This window comes from Mauremys mutica, chromosome 4 (genome assembly GCF_020497125.1).
Source record: "Mauremys mutica isolate MM-2020 ecotype Southern chromosome 4, ASM2049712v1, whole genome shotgun sequence".
Taxonomy (NCBI): Eukaryota; Metazoa; Chordata; order Testudines; family Geoemydidae; genus Mauremys; species Mauremys mutica.
The window spans coordinates 111675070-111690932 of record NC_059075.1 but is presented as its reverse complement, the minus strand read 5'-3'; the positions used below and the strand labels follow the sequence as shown (position 1 = coordinate 111690932).

General features: G+C 48.3%; 1 protein-coding gene across 3 annotated transcripts in view; it reads left to right on the top strand.

Moving 5' to 3' along the window:
- Positions 1-12855, top strand: part of CRACR2B (calcium release activated channel regulator 2B) — a 74304-nt gene extending 61449 nt beyond the window's left edge. For all 3 annotated transcript variants that reach the window (XM_045015273.1, XM_045015274.1, XM_045015272.1), the window contains exons 11-17: positions 3965-4267; positions 4504-4639; positions 5238-5319; positions 7771-7885; positions 9772-9879; positions 11246-11322; positions 12394-12855. In XM_045015273.1, the coding sequence (XP_044871208.1) occupies positions 3965-4267; positions 4504-4639; positions 5238-5319; positions 7771-7885; positions 9772-9879; positions 11246-11322; positions 12394-12478 (906 nt within the window). In that variant the 3' untranslated portion in view covers positions 12479-12855. The remainder of the gene's footprint in view (positions 1-3964; positions 4268-4503; positions 4640-5237; positions 5320-7770; positions 7886-9771; positions 9880-11245; positions 11323-12393) is intronic.
- Positions 12856-15863: the final 3008 nt, after the last annotated feature.

Here is a 15863-nt window from a genome sequence, read left to right as displayed (position 1 = left end):
TTTTCCTTTAGCTGGAGTGCGATTTTAGAAGGGTAAAAACCCCATGTCTGACAGTCTCTGAGGTGGGATCAAAGACAGTCAGAACTGCCCTTCTGGGTAAAAGAGAAGTTAGTTGAGATGAGCTAGATCCAGGGGCGGCTCTATGTATTTTGCCGCCCCAAGCACGGCAGGCGGGCGGCTTTCGGTGGCGTGCCTGCAGGAGGTCCGCCGGTCTCGCGCCTTCAGCGTACCTGCCACCGAATTGCCGCCGAAGCCGCGGGACCAGCAGACCTCCCGCAGGCATGCCATCGAAAGCAGCCTGACTTCCACCCTCACAGCAACCGGCAGGCCGCCCCCTGCGGCTTGCTGCCCCAGGCACGCGCTTGGTGCGCTGGTGCCTGGAGCCGCCGCTGGCTAGAGCTGTTCCTGCCACTGTTAGTCTGATCCCATTTCACCTATAGCTGGTAGGCATGGTGATGTCATCTGGGTCCCTCCCTCTGGCCTGGTGTGGGCAGGACATCACTCAGGATTAGGATGACAAAGGTGTGGGGTCCCAGGAGACAGTAGGGGTGGCAGCGATGATGGTGAAGCTAGCTCCAGTAGCCTCCATCTCTTCTTCTATTTTCTCCCCCCCCAAAGTCTCTCTCTCTTTAAGGACCCACAAAGGGAATAGTGAGTGGAATAGCCCACCCCCTCATTGTTTGGTCCACCCATTTGGCAGAATAGCTACCACACCGATTTTGGTCCATTGCTTTCCAAGTCCCCATCTTCTGTTGTTACCAAGCATGAGTTCTAGAAGAACTAGAAGATAGTTCTAGCAATGTGGCCTTTTTGGTTTGAACTCGGTTAGTCTCTGGTTCTCTTGCATCTATTTATAACAATCATTGCTGACAACTTGACCGACTTTCCACCAACATTTGTTATTACAGGTTATTGTAACATCTTGTGAACTTTCATGCATGTCTTACAAGTGAGCTCCCACCTCTGGTAACTTTGTCGGCCCAATTATCACAACAGCTGCCAAGTAAAATTTTCTCCTTAGACACACATGCACGTTGCTATCAAAGCCTCTATTGGAGAAGTGATTTCTCTCACCTGCTGTTCCTATGGAGTACGTGTGGCTTTCTGCATAGTACAAGCAGGAGGAGGTCCTGACACGGATCCCCTTTGAGCACCAATCTCTCTCGATCTGCTGCAGTACCTACACGGGATGGGACTAGGCGAACAGGTGTGCCACAGTTGTGATTAAGAACAATGTGTGCATTAACCACAACCTCTAGCTTTATGAGACACTGATCCATACAGAAGGACATGGGACATGTGATTTCCTGTTAAGTAGGGACATGTGATTCCCTACTTAACAGGAAATGCCCATTTGCCATAATCCTTCCAATCATGACACTGCCTTTACCACCTCAAAGTATGAAAAATCATAATAAGGGCCCAAATTCAGCTACCGACTTTGGCTCATGCTGAGAATAAGGCTGGTGATTTTCACTGGGGCCATTCATGTGCTTAAAGCTAGGTGTATGCTTAAGTACCTTCCTGACTCAGGGCCCAGAAATGTAATGTATCGGTTACCAGGAAAATCTCCTGACGCTCCCCATTATGCCTTCTAACTGCATATAATTCTTTAATCTCTCTTGCATGTCCAGCCAAAGCGGTTGGCTATTGGTTGGCCTCAGTTGCTGTACATCCTAAAGCCTTGAAAGGGTTGAAAACCCATCTCCCTTGTGAGGCTGGAGCTGCCATTCACTCAGTGGGGTTTGAGCTGGTGCCATCTGGTGCTTGGTCATTTGGCTGATGGATCCTAATTGCTCTTTTCATCCCCTCTCTTTAATGTCCAGGCACCTCAGAGCAAAAGGCCCCTGTTGAAGAAAGGCTCAGTGATAGGCAAATACATGTTGGAGGACAAGCCGGTCAAACGGTTAGACAGGAATCTGTGTCGTGTTAGTCGCATGCCATAAGTCTGTGATCAGCTGGACCAGCCTGCTGGCCCAGCTGTGTTCTGTATCTGCTGCCTCCCCACTCCTCGCCCCACAATGTGGGCCAATGATAGGTTAACTGTTGGAGATTGCTGGGTTGCAGCATGATGAGGACAGAAGCTGCTAGCCCTGTTCTTTGTCTACACACGAGGCTTGCACATCATATGGACTAATTTTAAGAAATAATCTGCAGTTGTGAAGGCCCAATTTTGTCCCTGCAGCTAAAAGAGTCTGCAGTTAACTCCTGGTGTGCATGCTCCTTTAGCCACTAGCCTGTTTACCAGACTCTGCAAGCAAACCCCCTTTTTTCCCCTGCAGCCTTAGTGGCCACATATTTAAGCCCCTGGTAAAAGTCTGGCTTACAAATTCTGAGCAAATCACCTGCTGGGAATTTGAACAAGCTGGAGAGGCTCCCTGAGCCTCTTGCCGAGATTCTGCCCAATTGGACCAGATGGGCCTGGTGATATTGTCCTCCCATTCCTCTCAAGAGCTGTTCCTTTGGAGATCCAGCCCACAGTTGCTGGCGTGTGATGATCTAAAGGGCTTAGCAGGGCAGAGGCTTGGAGATTGGGGTGGTGTGGGGAAGGGGGGCGGGGTGCTTGATCATCCTGTTCCCATTCCTGCTGTCGAGCATGTTACTTAAGAATTGCTGTAACCTCAGGAGAGCCTGTAAACTTGCAACTGCTCCACTCCACCTGAGGTGGTGGTTTGCCTTGGCATGGATGAAAACTCTTCTGTGAAGTAGGGTGAGCAGAACACCTGGTCGAAAAGGGACCCTGGCGGCTCCCATCAGCACCACCAACCAGGCTGTTAAAAGTCCGGTTGGCGATGCTGCAGGGCTAAGGCAGGCTAGTCCCTACCTGTCCTGGGGCACCGCGCTGCGCCCCAGAAGCAGACAGCAGATCTGGCTCCTAGGTGGGGGGGCCATGGGGCTCCACACGCTGCCCCTGCCCCAAGCACTGGCCAATGGGAGCTGGGGGGGCAGTGTCTGCAGGTGAGAGCAGCGCATGCTGCGGAGCCTCCTGCCTCCCCACACGCCCCTCCTAGGAGCCGGACCTGCTGGCCGCTTCCAGGGCACAGCACGGTGCCCCAGGACAGGCAGGCAGCCTGCCTTGGCTCTGCAGCACTGACACCCAAGGTAAGCCTGTGTCCCAACCCCCTGCCCCAGCCCAGAGCCCCCTCATTCCCAGCCCCACCCCAGTGCCCACACCCCCACCCCAGAGCCCTCACCCCCTGCCCCAGCCCAGAGCCCCCTCATTCCCAGCCCCACCCCAGTGCCCACACCCCCACCCCAGAGCCCTCACCCCCTGCCCCAGCCCAGAGCCCCCTCATTCCCAGCCCCACCCCAGTGCCCACACCCCCACCCCAGAGCCCTCACCCCCTGCCCCAGCCCAGAGCCCCCTCATTCCCAGCCCCACCCCAGTGCCCACACCCCCTGCACCTCACCCCCTGCCCCAGCCCAGAGCCCCCTCCCCCACCCTGAACCCTCATTCCCAGCCCAGAGCCCTGACCCTCTCCCACACCCCAGAGCCCACCCCCCTGCACCTCAACCCCATACCCCAGCCCAGAGTCCCCTCCCCCACCTTGAACCCTCTTTTTTTGAGCCACTCTAATTACAACACAGACAGTTGCCATAAGAAGCTGTTTGAAATGGACGCTTGGTCAGCCTGTCCGTACCCCTGCTGGTGCCACCATCTCTGAGTTTCCTTTTAGTTTTGCTCCATTAAGAGGCCTTGAACCTATATAACATGTGGGTAAGATCCACAGTCTCAGACCCCAATCTTGCAAACACTTAAACATGTGCATAAGTGTTTGCAGAACTGGGAGGTGTGTGCTATGGCCTCTCACCTCCCTCCTCCCCTAGGGGGCACTGTTGGTCTTGTGTCTTAGTGTGTGTGTCCCAGTCAGTATTCTGTGCGCTCTAACTTGGTCACATTGATCATTTCTGGCCCCCCTCATCCCATCCCATCTCTGGGGCACATATGGGTCTTGGCAGACAGCTGGTTCCTGGGGATCTTCCTCTCACTTTCCTGGAGGACATAACTGTGGAAGAGCCCAACAAGAAGAACTGTAAATACTTCCTGGCCACCACCACGGCACTGAAGAAGGGGAAAGCAAGCAGAATGAGCTTTGGAGAGGGCCACACCTCAAGTTGCGAGCGAGAGCAGCAGCAAATGACAGGGGCTGGCAGACACCCAAAGATGGCTCCGAAGGGTGATGTCAACTGGAGGCAAACAGCAGATGAATTGGATGATGATGCCCCATTGTCCCCCAGAGAGCAGCCCATTGGCACTGAAACCATGGTAAGTCTAATCATTTAGGGCTCTTTCTTTTCCTTCACGTGCTACCAGGGGGTGGGGGGATGGGGAAAGATGGGTGAATCTTGTGGAGATTGAGCTTTTGTAAACCTTACCACCCACCTCCCGGCTCCATTGGTCTACACCAGCTGTAGTTCTGGCTCATAAAGCACAACTCAGACCTTGGTTTCTATAAACTCTCTTCTCCTCTTCTCTTCCTACCCTCTTTTCCCCAAATTCAGGCACCTGAACCAGTCAGCTCTTCCCCAGAACGTCTCTTCAAAGTGGTGTTTGTGGGCAACTCTGGCGTAGGCAAGAGCTCCTTCATCCATCGCTTTTGTTATGACAGGTTCTTGGCTGAGATCAGTGCAACCATTGGTAAGTGAAAGGGCTCCCCTGTGCTGCCAGGTCACAGCAGTGTGAGCCTCTGGCCTGGGAAATGAGGGACAGAATGACACGTCAAAAAAGGAAGCTTGAAATTATCCCACTGTTGTATCTCTGATCCATGGCAGTGCAGAGTTACCCATAAGAACCATCTCCTTCAGCATTAGCAGAGTGGATAATTTCTCTCTCCTGTATGTTCCACACAGCACTGAACATGTTGTCGACACTGAGATATAATGGCCAAGCTTTTTCAAAAAGGATTAGTGATTCTGGGATGCCCAACCTGAGACACCTTAAAGATCTTCAGAAGATGGGTTGTTGATCTCTGAATTATCCAGGGAGCTGTCTGACCTATTTCTGGGGAAAAGAGAGCGTTGGGAAGGATTGGTGTCTTCTCTGTAATGTTATTTCTTTAGACTGCAGGAGCTCCCAAAATGAGCTGGGCCCCTCCCCAACACAGAGGAAGTCAGAGTCCCTGCCCCTACAATTTTGTTTCACTGAAGTAATTCAACTGATCCTTTCTATAGGCCTCATTTCCCTGTTTTCCACTGCCCCATCCTGCAATCACCATGTGCTGTTGCCTCCCCTACAGGTATTGATTACCAGGTGAAGAGTTTAATGGTGGATAACACCCAGGTGGCCTTGCAGCTGTGGGACACAGCGGGCCAGGAGAGGTAAATGAAGCATTTGGGTTCCATGCTAGGATTTCATGCTGCCTGTCACGTAACAGTAAGTGCTGAGAGTGGCTACTGAGCTTGTGGGCAGGGTGTGGGAAGACAGAGCAGACCTGTATCAGGTCCCAAGGAATGTGATGTTCATTTTAACCTTATAGGGATTGTTAGCTGGCACCAGAAGGTTCTGTCATCAGTGTCTGTATCACAATTCCATGCAGGAGATCTATAGGATCTGTGGATCCCAAGCAGGTTGTGGAGGGGATGATTCCGAGTGTCATGGGAAGGGTGTGAATTTCAATACACCTGGAGTACTTGTCCACATATTTAAGGTTGTGGCCAGCCTCGTCATTAGCATCAGGATACAAACATCATGCATCATTAGCACCAGGATACAAACTTGCTCTGGGCCTCAAAGTTCTCCTACCTAAGTTGATGTGCTCCTAAAAAACAACAGGGCAGGTGGCACTCAAAACAGCTCCTGATGCTTCCAGGAATGTTGGGGAATAATTTTATATAACAATGGCCCTGGCTGGGATTGAATTTAGGACCTCTGGATTTAAAAGCACCAACCTCTACTTCTTAAGATAAAGCATTAGCTTTTTTAGCTTAGAGCCAGTAACACAATGATAAACCTCTCCTGTGGTCTAGCCACTACAGGGGACAAAGAACTACACTGTGTTAGAGTGAACTACATTTATTTACTATGTGCTACTCCTGTTTAATTATGGTGTGTTTTCAAATCTGAGTTTACCACTTTATGGGGGCCATTTAATTTCATGGAGTGTGGCGCACTGATTGTCTCAAACACTGTGCATTTTTTTCTCTAAATATGCTGCACTGTCAGACCTATCTCATGATGAGGTTGAGTCACAGGGGTGGTGTGACCCTATGCTGGCCACTAACAATGATACAAGCCCCATCTCAGCCAATCAGATTTTGCAGTCCAGAAGTGCCATATACTTGGTTATTATAAATAGAGACTGCCCCAAATCAGACACATGTAAAGAAGCAAAATTTCCATTTAAACAAGTTCTTGTAGCCATATTTATGCCAAGGCAGAGCTGTCAGGTGATAATTGTTTCTAACCTAGTTGTAACATGCTTTCCTTGAATCACTCGGGGACCCCACTTCAGGAAATCATCTTTCCTCAGGCGAGCACTCGAGCATGTGTGTAAATTCCTTTGAAATCAATGGGACTTAAGCATGTGCTTATAAGTAAGCACGTGGCTTTACTGCTTTCCTGAATCAGGACCTTGGAATGGTGCAAAAATCTTCCTTAGCTCTGAAAATATTGATGTAACAGCTCCTAACTGGCAGCACCCAGACAATGCTTGGTGTCAGCAAGGGGGACACACTCCTCCACATCTGGGAGAGCTTTTTGATGATCTCTTTTGGCCCATAGAAGCAAATAACCACTACATGTGGTCATCACTCCACTGTCTAGTGTGCTCTACAGTGTCAAAGGTGTTGCTGGAACTCCAGAGACACTATTGGCTCTCTCAAATGGAGAGTTTTCCTGATGCCAGCTCTTAGGGTAAACAGCGCCCCCCATAGGCCATAGAAGAGAATATGCTCCAAGGGAAGCAGAGTTATTTAGTTTAGAAACATCACTTCCTGCTGCATGTTCTTCTAGCCTTTATCCAAGAGAATGGACTTACTTGTCAGCCTGCGTCCTAAAGTGTCCTTCTAATAAAGCACTGATATGTGGAGATCTTGCTATCTCTACTGCGTTTAACTCGGTGAACAATGTGCCTGAACTAGAATGTATGTTCCCCAAAATACATACTTACCCAAGCTGCTGGACTTTCTCCTGGAACTCAAATCTATCTGCTAAGTCATCCATGAGGTGGCTGCTTTGTATGAGACACTTGCAAACTGGGCAGAAATAAGATGAAGGCTTTGTTCCTGGTGTGGCTGCATTGCTGAGAGTCCTCATATAGACATGGTTTATTCTGGGTCAATGCTGTTTGCTCTGGTGTAGCTAAACCAGTGGCTGAAATCCCAGTGTAGAAAAGGTCCAAGTTACAGATCCACCAAAACGTCATGCTGCAGAGATTTCCCTGCCTCCAGCCCCAGATTTCCCCATGACAAATCCTTCATCTTCTTCCCTGATCACATCCAAATGGACTCTCCTCACAGTCCTCTTCCGCCTAACCCAGGCATGGTTTTCCTTCCTGCTTCCTAAACACCATGCTTCTGGACAGATGGTAGTTTACTCCTTGATTCACTGCTCCCTTGGGCCCCTCCATGGAGATGGAATCTCAAGAGTCCGAGACACCTGCCTTCATCGCCTCTGTTTGTTAATGGGAATCACAGCTGGCTGAAAGACTGAGCCTCCTGCAGCTGCCACCAGGCCCTGCAAAGAGGATCCATGTTAAGAAAGGGATAGTTTGTTTGCTTGTTAACGGCTGAATAGATGCTGGAAGTGTCTTCGGTTTCATTTGACTTCAGGTTTCGGAGCATCACCAAACAGTATTTCCGGAAGGTGGATGGTATCTTTGTGATGTATGACATCACTGATGAGTGCTCCTTTGTGGCAGTGCGGAACTGGATGAGTAGCATCCAGGTAAGAGCGAGACACGTTTGGGCTTGTTTTTGACATGCTGGCATTGCTCAAGATTCTCCTTTTACTGTAATGACCCTGCATGGACCTGCTCTAGAAAGGGGGCCATTTGAAGCAGCCATGTTGTATGCTAGTAAAGGCCTGGAAGGTCCTATGGTCTGTAGGGTACTCAAACAGTACTAACCATAATAGCAGACATCATAGATAGCCAAGATTTAGTTTGGGTGATTGTAGTAGATAGGAATTGGGTAGTATTCTGTTCAGTTATTTGGAAGCCACTAGTGGGCCTCTTTGTCTTCTGTTGCAGAAGTCACCAAAACCTAGCATAGCAACAGTGTATTTATGTAGCTAAGTGTAGCATGTTTGTATATATTTAGTAAACCTGATTATTTGGAACTCAGCTGTTTCCTAATATTCTTACCATTGTGCAGAGAGCAAAGACATGATAATGGTCTGTTTTGATCAAAAGCCCTTTGAGACAGAGACTGTCTCCTCCTATGTGTATGTGCAGCACCTAACACAATGAAGACCTGACCTCAATTTAGAGCCTCTATGCATTATTGTAACACTAATAATAAACAAATTCTCTTCCAACCCCTTTTCCAGTTTGTTGTAACTTTCACAAACATATTATTTTGGAGTGACATTATTCTGCAAAAATCTCAATTGATTTGCAAGAGGTTTTTTTGTGTGTGTTTGAAAGTTTGAAAGCAAAATCATTTCAGATATATTTGAGTTGTGGGGAGAGGAAAGGGGTGAATACTTTCCCTATATGTTCTGAGTAGATATTTTGTCTATGGGTGATGCAAAGCAGAAGCTGAGAATGTCAAACTTTGCTTGTTTTGTAGATCACGCTGAGACATAAAAATCAAGCCAAGGTTTAAATAAATCTGCTTAGTTAGTTTTATTAATAATGTCAGCAAGTTTGTGCATACCCATTAGAAATAGTTTGGTCATTTTTCCCCAAGGAATTTTAAGGATTCAAGGCCAAGATTTTAAAAAATGTCTAGTGATTTCAGGTGCTTTTTTTTTTTTTAATCCAACTTGAAACCTGAAAGGGGCCTAATTTTCAGAATGTGCTGAGTACCTGCCCTCTGAAAATCAGGCCACTGTGGGCACCCAAAAATTGAGGCATCTAAAATCTCTAGTCACGTCTGAGAATTTGGCCCATATTTTTCACCTGACTCTAAGCCTCAGCAGTTCAAATGTTGTGGATGGTGCAGAGTAGAATACTTAAGTTCGGAGATGATCCAGGGTCAAATGCTGAAGTTCTTATTCAAGTTGACTTCCAGTGAAGTTATAGGGGGGTTTTACCTAAATAAGGGACTTCAGATGTGACCCCTGAATGACAGCTGCTACTAAAATGCGATGTGAGGGCTTACATTTGCTTACCCTGTTTAGCCTGTGGATTTTCAGTTAAGGATGGCTGGGTTCAGCAGGCATCAAGCTGAATGGCTCCAGACCAAGGAAATTCAGGCTCTACAGGAAAAACTGGCAGGACTTTTAAATTCTCATTGGGCAGATTTCTTTCTTTCTTTTAAAAAGCCAGTGAAGCTAAATACAACTCCTCCTCCCCACATTAAAATCCCATCTCCTCCCTGGCCCACTCACTGAAACCCTGGCATTAAGGTTTGATAAATCGACCACTTGGAATCAGCACATTCCCATAGTTTCACTTCCTTTCCCAGTGTCACTTGAAGAGCTTGCAGAACAATTCCTAAATAAACGAAATCTCTTGGCACGCTGGCAGGTCCCACGGGGTTTGCTCCTGCTTTCACGGAAGTCAACAGCAAGGCTTCTATTCATGTTGGCAGGAGCAGTATCCAGCCCCGAGATATTCCTGTCTTCCAGACAGTTCTCATGGGAGCCTTGCTCTGTCTACCCTACAGGAAGGGATTGAGGATGGAGCCATGATCTTTCTGCTTGGAAACAAAATGGATGCAGCAGAGAGAGAGACCCAGCACGTGCCCAAGACGGAGGGGGAAAGGCTGGCAAAGGTGCGGCTCTGTATGCTACTCCCTGCTCCAAAGGTTTTGTAGATTTCGCTCTGGTCTGGTTTGCTTGCTTCCTGCCATATTTAGGAAATGGGAGGGAACTCTCCTATGCTCACAGCTATTGCAGAGTATGGTTCTGCACCCCCTGGAATCAACAGCCAAACTTCCCTTGACTTCAGTGGTGCAGGGTAAAATCCTTAAATGATAATTAAGACAACGATTTTTTTCACTGAGGTCATGGAAGTCATGGAATCTGTGACTTCTGCCAACCTCCATGAATTCAGCCCTGTCGGTCAGAAGCTGTGGGGGTTTCCAGCTGCCACGGGAGGTGGGGCCGCAGCTCCTGGTCGCCGCAGGCAGCGGGCGTCCTTCAGAGCTCCCGGCTGCCATGGGTGGTGGGGGTACCCCAGAACTCTGAGCCGGGGACCCTGAAGCTCCGAGCCTGCATAGGCAGTGGGAGCCCCCAGAGCTCGAAGCTGCCCCCACAACTGCCCAACCTCTGCAGGCGGTGTGGGGACCCCTCAGCTGGGCTCCCCATTTTGTCACAGATATTTTTAGTAAAAGTCAGGGACAGGTCATGGGCTTCCATGAATTTTTCTTTATAGCCCGTGATCTGTCCATGACTTTTACTAAAAATATCCGTGATGAAATCTTAGCCTTAATAATAATATCAAGTGGCCAGCTTGTGATGGACCCTGACTCTGGAAGAACTCTTTGTGCTTGGGCTCGGTGCATCCTTAAAGTGAATTTGACCCCTCAAGCTGAGGGTGTAGCCCACAGCATTCCTTTGAAATAGTGACCATTTAACCAGGGATCTAGCAAGTCTGCCAGTCCAGGCTCCACGCTCTTGGCATACCCTAGTTTTGCCAGGAATGCACTGGTTGATTATGAAATGAGAATTTATTTTCCTGGTTTCAATGTCTAGTGGTCCCTGCCTCCCCTTAGCCGAAAAGACTCCTGCACTGGGCCTTGCTGCATTGAATTGTGTAGTGGAGCAGGAGGTGCTCCAGATTGCACCTGACCAGGGTCTTGTCTCTCCCAGGTTCCACTACATGGCAGCACACACAGGCCAGTGAGGGGGCATTTCCCCCTGTCCTTCCAGCAGCTAAAAGACCCAACCCAGTGCTCCCCTGGGCTGCTGGAGCTTTGACACACTCTTGATGCCAGGGCCCCAACCAGACCTCTGTGTGTGTGTGTGTGTGTGTGTGTGTGTGTGTGTGTGTGTGTGTGTGTGTGTGTGTGTGTGTGTGTGTGTGTGTGTGTGTGTGTGTGTGAGAGTGTGTGAGAGAGAGAGAGAGAAAGACTAGGTGTGATGGGTGGTGGGGGTTGACAGCAGCAGAAGTTATCTTCTCACTCTCCTTTCCTGCAGGAATACAAGGCTGTCTTCTATGAGTGCAGCGCTATGACTGGCTATAACATCCTGGAGCCCATGTTGCATATGGCAAGGTGAGTGGAGCGGAACAGCATCACCCTGGTACCTTTTTCAGCCATGGCCAAGCTGCTACAATCTCTCTCAGGTACAGGCAAGGAGAAGGGGAGTTCATCTGAGATAGAACTTGGTCTCAAATGAGAAGCTGGAGTAGCACATTGTTTTTGGTGACTCAACAGGCTGAGGCGTTAACATGCCATGGGACTGGTTGTTGTCTTCCCCTGTGTGTGGAAAGCACCTTGTTTGGACACTGTCACATCCTAAGGAAAGATCAGAGCTGGTCAAAATGTTTGGACCACTTTTGTTTTGTTTTTGTGGGGAAAAAAGACCTTTTAAAAAAATCCCCAAATTAAATTTCTGGGTTTTTCTATGGAAACTGGACAATTTTAATTTTCAGTTTTCATTTTTTCCTTTCTCCTCCCTTTCTTCTGCTTTTTTCATATTTCTTTTTTAGTGGCCAAATGGGAAAAGGGCAGGGAAACAAAAAATGTCAAATCTGAAAAAAATTCATTTTTAAATTGTTTCAAAAAATTCACAAACATTTTTTGGGGAAACAAAGAAAAATAATTTCTCTTTGAAACACAAAAGTTTGTAACATCTTTTTACAATTTTTGACCCACTCTAGTAGTTGTTAGTTTATTAAGCTGTGTTTCTAATGTAGTGTAATATTACCACCTAGTTCTTATAGGGTGCTTTTCATCAGTAGAGCTCAAAGTGCTTTACAAAGGATGCAGCATTCCCATTTTACAGATGGGAAAACTGAGGCACATTACTTGTCCAAGGTCATCCAGTAGGCTAGTGGCAGAGCCAGCAATAGATCCCACATCTTTTGAGTCGTAGGCCAGTGCCCTACCCACTATGACACACTGCCTCCTCTAGTAGGTGCTACTTCCTCCTCTGCATCGATTTGGAGTTTCTCACCAGTATTGTCTGTCTGTCTTTTATGTAGCCCAACTCCAAAAGAAGCCCAGCTGTCACTATTTCCCTTCACTCTTCAACATCTAGTTTATTCTTGCCTGATGGGGACCAGGAAGCAGGCAATATCAGACTGCTGTGTTCTTGAACTGCTAATGTGTTGATCATTCCAGGCTGCTGACAGCTCAAGAGGACAAGCAGAGGGAAAGTGCCCTGCACCTGGAAGAGTACCACAAGAGGAAGGGATGCTGCATGTGACGAAGTAAAGAGCATCCCTCAGGAGCATGTGGGGGCTGCACATGACAGGGACTCAGGAAGGTGCAAGCTTGTCCCAAGAGGGAACATCCAGATGTTAAAATGAAGCAAGATTGTTGCAACAGAATAATTCTAATCTCCCTCCCCACCTCTATCCCTATGCTCTCATACAACTGCAGCATTCCCCTCCCCCCCCCCCCAACTCCAGGGACATACTGCTTGAGACGTTGTATTGGCTGCACAGAAATTGGTTCTCCCCTTTGCTTGTTCGTTTTGTGTCACACACAGGTGAATGGAGGGCACCTCTAACACTCCGTTTTAAATAAGCTAAAGCAATGTCCAGCTGTGTAAAAAAGAGATGATTATTTTAAACTTGGAAACAGCACTGGGAGTGTTGGTGTGTCTTAAAGGCGACGTTTGCTTGGCCTTTGGCAGCAGACTGACTAATCAGAGTTACTCAACTATGTAACCTGTGCTAGGAGAGTGTGGCTCTTTGTCTCCTTCTAGTGGCTGCTCCACTTAAAAGGTGTCTGAGTCTAGGGAGGTAGGCCTTTAGTTCAGTAGTTTTCAAACTCTTTTTTTGGCGACCCAGTTGAAGAAAATTGTTGCTGCCCGCGACCCAACGGAGCTAGGGATGAGGGGTTCAGGGTGTGGGAGTGGGTTCTGGGCTGGGACAGGGGGCTGGGGTGAAGGAGGGGGTCAGGGCTCTGGGCTGGAGGTGCAGGCTCTGAGGTGAGGCTGAGGATGAGGGGTTTGGGGTGCAGGAAGGGGCTCCGGGTTTGGGGGGAGGGCTCAGGGCTGGGACAAGGGATTGGGTCACGGGGCTGGGGCGTGGGCTTCTCTCGGGCAGCTCCCAGTCAGTGGTGCAATGGGGGTACTAAGGCAGGCTTCCTGTCTGTCCTGGCACTGCGGACTGCACTGCACCCCGCAGGCCAATGGGAGTGTGGAACCAGTGCTCAGGGTGGAGGCAGTGCAGAGAGCCCGTTGGCCCCACCACCACCACCGGGGAGCCAGACCTGCTGCTGGCCGCTTCCGGGGAGCAGCGCGGTGTCAGAACAGGTAGGGTCTAGCCTTAGCCAGGCAGCACCGCCAATGGGACTTTTAACAGCCCGATCGGCAGTGCTGACCAGAGCCGCCACGCCCCAGTGCTTTTCATTCTGCAACCCAGTACTGAGTTGCGACCCACAGTTTGAAAACCACTGCTTTAGTTCAAGTAGTGAATGCTTATAGCTCTGAAGGTGCTTGGTTCAAACCCCAGCGTCAACCCAAACAGCATTGGTTCTACCTGGCTTTTGCACTTGTGTTTTTTGAAGGGAGGTGTAGGCCTCGTGGCATTTTGATCTAAGGTTATAATGAAACCTTTTTTCCTGCCTTCTAGGTAGGAACATGGACCTGTTATGGCCCTAACATCTGTTGTTAATCTTTCAACTAAAGCCAGCCGAGAAGGTGACACTGGAGTAGTTGACACTAGCTTTCTTCTTTGCTCAATGCACATGGATTCTCCTGCTGGTGAAGTTTGGAGGATAGCACAGACCTGCCCAAACTCAAGCCCCTGATTGAGCAAACCTCTGAACTCTGGGGAAATTCAGCCTGGGATTGTAGCTAGCCTGGGACTTTAAGGGTTGGATCTAGCTCCTGTTGATGCCAGGCTGCCAAACTCCAGAGGGTTAGGACCTGTGGCAAATTCAGAGAGCTCTGCAACCCTTTCATGCCTGAGGCTATATTGCAGCCATCCTGGGAAGAAGCCTGTCTGTCACTTGCTGGGTGCAGTTCCTGAATAGCTCAGGAGGGGGTCACCTCCTGATTCCTGAATAGCTCTAGTTGCTATCCCTATAGAGCACACCCAGCACTAAGGCCCTTGTGCCCTGCTTCAGGTATCAGTGAAGCAGGAGCAGTAAACAAACAAGTGGCATTTCACTCCACCCCTGGTGGACAGGGCCCCAGGCTGGTTGCTGCTAGTTCAGCAGCATTGTCTGACCCTGGTGTAGAGAAGTTGCTTGCTGTGTTGCAGTTGTGTCACTGCAACTGCTACCGACACGTTTTGCTACCATGAACAGTCACTGGCCTATAAGGACGCTCTTTTGTGCAGCCTTGTCATAATGTGCTACCTTCAGTGGTAGTCCGTGGGTAGTGTCAGAATTTGCTACTTGTGTCTGACATTGCCCCAGCAGGTTTATCAAAGGATCAGGCGCTTGTGTGTTCCTGTATTTCCAAGTCAGGAATGGTTTCATGGGAAGGGTCGGATCTCACAGGTGTAGCTCAGTCTCTTAGGGGAAGGGATGAAACAACAGGGAACATTTTCGAGAGCACTTAGATGGCAGCCCCATTTTACAAAAGAGATTTTGGCGCATAAGCCCCCTTTCCATTCAATGAGACTTAGGCTCCTAAGTGCCTCAGGTCTGCGCTGCACACTGGTTTCGTATCACAATAACTCCATCGGTTGTGGGGGCAGGAGGGGAGCTCGTTACTAGTATACACAAATCAGTAGAACCCCTGGTGTGGTCGCAATTACCCTGGGATAAGGGCGCTTATACCACTACAGCTGTTCCCCTTCCTTTACAGGACTAAATTCTGCTGGTTTGAAACCTTTATCCTGATATAACTGAGTCCACACTATGGGGGTGGGTTGTAACACCTTAAGCACTAAAACGGCACAACGTTTGTGTGTGGACAAAGATGAAGTCACTTTTGAAAATGTCTCTTAGGCTCCTAAATCACTTTTGGAAAATTGACCAAACATAGCTAAATCCAGAACTCAGCCTGCCCCCTGTGGTACATAACCATAATACATTATGTGCCCCCAAAGATACAGCCTGTGGTTGGAATATCTGTCACAATCACATCTTTTAAATGTGATGTATAATAATAACAAGCCAAATCAGGGCAAGCTGATTTGTAGGGTGACACACAAGTTTTGAACTCACCCTTTGTCTTTTATGTTTCCATCTGAATTTTACTAGTGCATCCTGCCATGTTTTTAATGTCACGTCAGGGATGCCAACAGAAATGCACTGAAATAAAAATAACAACTTTGGAAGGCCATTCGTCTTCCCCTAGGATACCGTGCTTAGCCAAGAAATTTCATATTTGTTCTGTTCCTTCAAAATCTTTATTATTTTATTTCATATTGGAGGATAATTTGCCTTTAAAAGCTTTTCATGTGTCACCACAGTAGTTTTTTCCTAAATATTTTAAAGATTCCCTTTACCCATTTAAATGTATGTAGCTGATCTATCCTTTGGGGGAATATTAAGTCCTAAAATTTCAGATGTATCATAGTTTATTTTGAAGCCTGATACCTGATCTTTGTTTTGTTTCCCCTTAGCAACCTCCTTGGATTTAGCTCTGTGCAGTCAGGCGGGATAATATTAAACACATACACTGAGGT